Source organism: Mastomys coucha, unplaced genomic scaffold (genome assembly GCF_008632895.1).
Source record: "Mastomys coucha isolate ucsf_1 unplaced genomic scaffold, UCSF_Mcou_1 pScaffold8, whole genome shotgun sequence".
NCBI classification, from domain to species: domain Eukaryota; kingdom Metazoa; phylum Chordata; class Mammalia; order Rodentia; family Muridae; genus Mastomys; species Mastomys coucha.
Window position 1 is genome coordinate 6,118,647 of NW_022196914.1, and position 5,116 is coordinate 6,123,762.

The following is a 5,116-nucleotide window of genomic DNA, read 5'->3' on the forward strand; positions in this document are numbered from 1 at the left end:
GACCAGGCTGGCCTTGAACTCAGAAATCTGCCTCCCTCTGCCTCCCAAGTGCTAGGATTAAAGGCATGCATCACCACTGCCTGGCCTATTTCTATATTTTTAAGGCTGCTCATATTATTTCTGTTCTAGAATCAGCATAGCAAAAAACCTTATATGTTGATTCTAAGATGACTAAAATGGGAAGATTTTGTACTCACTATGTGCCCCCTAAGTAGTATTCAATGTTTTACATGTATTATGCCATTTAACTTTGATACCATTTATGAAGTGTCATTAGAAATGCTATTTTTAAATACAGTGAAATTTAGGCTACTGATTAGTAAGTGGTAAATAAGAAATTTAAAGCCAGGCAGTATGCTTTCCAATCCCTTCTTCTTACACAGCTCTTACCAAGAAGTCACCAATTATTTTATTCAATTTACATTGTTTTTTATATCATAAGTTTTACAAATTATTGAAAATCTTCCATCATAACCATAGGAACAGCTTATCTAATGAGACGATATCTACAAGAGTCAGTGTGTTCTCTTAGGTACACAGGAATCCAATCTTGATCAAACATATCCCTTGTACTCCGGATAGCCCTTTACATGCATAATTTGGCCACATCAGAGTCTGTGTACTTAGACATCTTGTAGCAATTGGGTTTCAGAAATGACTGCATCACTAGTGTTTAAAATGAAATTAGCATGGGGTGTCTCTGCTAACAAGTTCCAGATTTATCCTGCAGGAAAAGAAAATCTGGGAATTTTCCATTCATAGCTTGTGGTGTTCTAGTTTTTATTTAAAAAGTCTCCAAGCTTTTAATCTTCACAGAGTGAAGTCATACTTCCTTTCCAAAACCAAATTTCTCAAACTTACTAGTACTATAACAGCATCTAATGTTTTCATGTTTATGATTAATGTTATTTACTTTTCTCAAAAGTGTCTTCCTCTGCAAGGGTCCTATGGACTTGAGGAAATGGTGTGGATCTTATTATCAAATAAATGAGCCAACTTAAGCTAAGAAATCTGTACCTATTGCCTCAGAATAGTGCAACTCCAGGTGTGATACTGCACCTTTGGGGGACAGTACTGTGAGAGAGAAAGAGGACATGATAAAGACTGTCCTGAGTTTAGCATCCTATTTGAGCAGAGGAACTCTCAGAGGACCAAGAAGGCAGGACAGGAAAAAAGAGTTTATTATTACTCATAGCAGGGTGGAGGAGCCTTGGAATATAGTAAGTCTAATGTTTATGCCTCAAGTAATGCAACTTGGGATGCTCCTCATTGAAGGTCCTTGGATATCTCACACTTGCACGGACACTACTGACCTAGCAACCTCTATGGTATGACCCAAGACTGAACAGGCATCGATGCTCCCATTGGTAGCAACTGGCAGGGAGGCAAGAGATCCTCTGGGAAGTCATGTTGAAATGATTTGTTCTGAAAACATCTTGCCTGGAGGAAAATCTATAGCAATTGAAAATGAGCTCCCAATAAAGAAACAATAAGTTCTCCCCCAACGTGGAGAAGAGCATAGTGAAGAGCTGGCATTGGGAGTGTCTGGTTGCCACCAAATCTGTCTTGCTTTTTGTAACTTCCTGGTCCACAAGAATTTAGGAACTTCACGTACAGCTTTATGCCTCTGCTAAAATCAAGTAAGGTTAGCTTAGAAAAGATACCTCAAATGGCTAAAGTTGATAAAGTAAGCTTAAAGTTCCTAAAGCTGGCAAATGTTAACAGATTCTACATTTTGTTGTTAAATAGGGAGAGTGTGATTGGATCTAATTTAAAAAAGCTGTAACTATTGAAAGCACTTCCTGCTCCATGAACTCGTCCTACACATTTTGATGCACATGTCATGGAAGCAAAGCAAGTCAGACTACAGACAGGAACAACCTTTACTCCACATAGGAGCAGACCAGTACCTAGAACTTAGCTTTCCTTAGTGATAGAGAGTAGATCAGAAAAGGTGAGGACTGAGACCACGTGATGAGGGCTAATGCCAAAGGCAGGATAAAATAAGAATGTGACTAGGTAGCACTGAGGAGGGCTGGCCAGCGCTGCGGGGCGCTGCTAGCCACTCTGGAGCTACTTTCTATCAGCCCGCCCCTCGCTGTGCTCGCGTTAACCACTTGCCCTTGGCTGAGTTCACTCACTCACTGTCCGGGATACCCTCAGCTCCTTGTTGAGCCACTGGCACAGGATCTCCGACATAGCTCACTGGCACTTTTGACTGCTTGCAGGTGCTAGGAACTTTCCAGGAACTCAGTCAGCTGGACTGCGTCTTCCCGTTGCCCAGGGCAACCAGTTGCTAAGGAAGCTCATCCAGGCTGGAGTTAGGTCACCGGCTCAGAGAGGAGGAGCCACCACTGCGTAGCCATAGTTATCAGAAATTGTTGTCTGCCCCCTACTGGCTTGTAAGACCTGAGCCTATGCTAGTGTAGAAATAAGACTTCAAGAGTGTGAGCAGCAAATATAATAAGAGGTTTCTTTAAAAAACAAACAAACAAAAAAAAACCAACATTATTATCAGATGAATTAAAAACCTTTATTTCTCTTCCATAAATAACCAAAGGTAGACTGTAGAGTTATTTGAAATCATAAGCTGGTTTGAAATGTGGTAATGTGCACTGAAATTAACTTGTTCTATAAAAGCATCAATTCTCTAAATTATTCATTGTAATTTTTTTATAATTTATTTTTTTACTATCAATAAAGCCAAACTTCACGATCAGGTTTATGTGAGTCGTTCTGTCTGGCTTTGATTTCACAAGTTCTTTACCTAGAAATAATGACCTCACAATTTGAACCTCACCATTTTTTCCTATAAACACAGACACAATGTTTGCTTTATAAGTTGTGAAAATTAAATGAAAATTCACATACTCGGATGACTGGTTCCTGGTAGAAGTTCAGAACATGCTTCAAAATTACTTTTTTCTTATAAGGCTATATGATTGCATCTCATCTGTATTTCAAATAGATCAGAGTTGTTTGCATTTAAGAAGTTCTAGGCAACTATTTCATATAGCTGGTTTGAATTCATTCATGAATGTCCATTGTCACAGAGATTCATGCACAGTTTTTGGGCTCCCTTATTTTTCATTCATTTCCTCACCTTCCCTCTCGATCACCCTCTCGTTTTCTCTTCTCTGCCTATTTTAGAATGACCTCATTCAGTTGAGATCCACTTATGCAAAAGTGGCCTGCCTTCATGACCATAATCACCAGCAGGCTGATGTTCTCTTTAATCTGTCCTGTATGACAGGCACAATTCCTAAAGCCCTACTATACCTCTTTTCTTAGACACTAACGTGAATTTCACTAGGATGCTGTTTATTGATGACTAGACACTGACTCCTCAATGAGCCAATGAAGAACCCCTAAAGGGAACAAGATTGACTTGGGTAGAAAATAACGAGGCATTGAATGTAATAAGACAGAATATAGAGTATTTTGCATGTATTTGCATGTAGAGTAAAATGTATTTCTTACCATTCTGCAATAGATAGTTACAAACTCACGGTCACAAAGACAGCCTCAGTAAAAATCTGTGGGTTACAAAATTATAGCACAGTTATAAACATGAGGTAGGCAACTATAGGGGAAAGTGGTGGTCAGAAATCAAAGAAAGTGTAGTGAGAATGTTTGTAATGAATATTATGTGGAAGTGTACATGCACACACACACACCAATGAACAAATAAAACAAACTTTTAAAAGCAGTATACCAGATGATAAAGATCCACTTAAAACTATGCTCTAGCTTCAACTCAAACATACTTGTAAGCCACAAACTTTTACTGTAGTCTCAAGTAGTCAGTAACTTCCATACTTCTTTCTACTCTGATAAGATGTTTTATTGTGATTTAAATATCACTATGTATCAAGTTAACCAGCTTTTCTGAATACTTATGACACACTAATCTTGTTTAATCCTATTTTTTCTACTTTACAAAATCTTAGCACTTTTTACATTGCAATTGAAATTAAATGACAGGCTTTCCCAGTAACTCTATAATGAAGGTTGTCTGATTCATTGAATATTTAATTCCACATTACAGCCCATTCAATCTCACCATGAGCAATACATTGCCATGCAAATTCTTAAATTTTTAATGACTAGTTGTATCAAATCTTGTTCTTTAACTAGCATCATAATTCTTCCCCAAAGTTACTTCATATAACAGTCAGTGACAGACTTTTCCTCTCAGGTCCAGTAGGCTCAGATGCACCAGTAGAATCTGAATGGACACATTTGTTTTCTATTTTTGAAAGCCCAGAACTGTTGAAATTCTGTGGTGTGAATCAATGTGTGCCAAGAGGCCTTTTAACAGACATCACTTATTTTATAATATATGAATTAAGTTGTGCAATTTATTGTTCTTTTGTGTTACTGGCTGGGTTCAATTCCTCTGGACTTACATGGTAATCACAAAAGGATGTGTGAACATGGGAAATGCCTTTACCCATGTTTTGCCTTTAGTTATGACCATAATAGAAATCAATGTGGAAGCTTTTCAAAAGCTAGAAATAGGTCTACTGTAAGACCCAACTATATCACTCCTGAGGATACACCCAAGGGGTACTATGTACTACTATAAAGACACTTACCTGTTCATGTTCACTGACACTATATTCAAAATAGCTGGCAGATGGAAATAGCCTTAATGGCTATTAGCTGTAGAAAAGATAGTGAAAAGGAGTGATGCATACACAGGTGTTTTGTTGAGCTATTAAGACAAATAAAATTATTATTAGTGAATAGATATAACTGGAAAAATAATGCTCCTCCATAGTGCCAGGTGTGGAATATCTCCCTTCTAGTTCTTGGCCATAAGGGTGCCTTTTATAATTCCCTCCAAAAATACATTCTATCATAACTTCCCTTAGTTGTTTGCTATAACCTGGTAGTAAGACCCGATAGCTGAAGACATAACAGATTTGGGTCATAAGATGAACAAAAACGAAAGAAAGAAAAAAGGAAAGCAAGCCTGTACCAACCAGTAAGCTTCCTTCTGAGTAGCTTCCATAGTGACAAAAGTGCTCTGTAGGATTCTGGGAAAGAAAATTCATCAACAGTGTTAGCCCACTGTGAACTTTGTGGGCTACAATGATGGTCAGCCTTGACA

At 38.1% G+C, this 5,116-nt stretch overlaps 1 protein-coding gene across 2 annotated transcripts in view; it reads right to left on the reverse strand.

Moving 5' to 3' along the window:
- The window catches only part of Spef2 (sperm flagellar 2), a 182,379-nt gene extending 180,100 nt beyond the window's left edge, over positions 1-2,279 (reverse strand). For both annotated transcript variants that reach the window (XM_031360243.1, XM_031360242.1), the window contains exon 1: positions 2,142-2,279. In XM_031360243.1, the coding sequence (XP_031216103.1) occupies positions 2,142-2,199 (58 nt within the window). In that variant the 5' untranslated portion in view covers positions 2,200-2,279. The remainder of the gene's footprint in view (positions 1-2,141) is intronic.
- Positions 2,280-5,116: the final 2,837 nt, after the last annotated feature.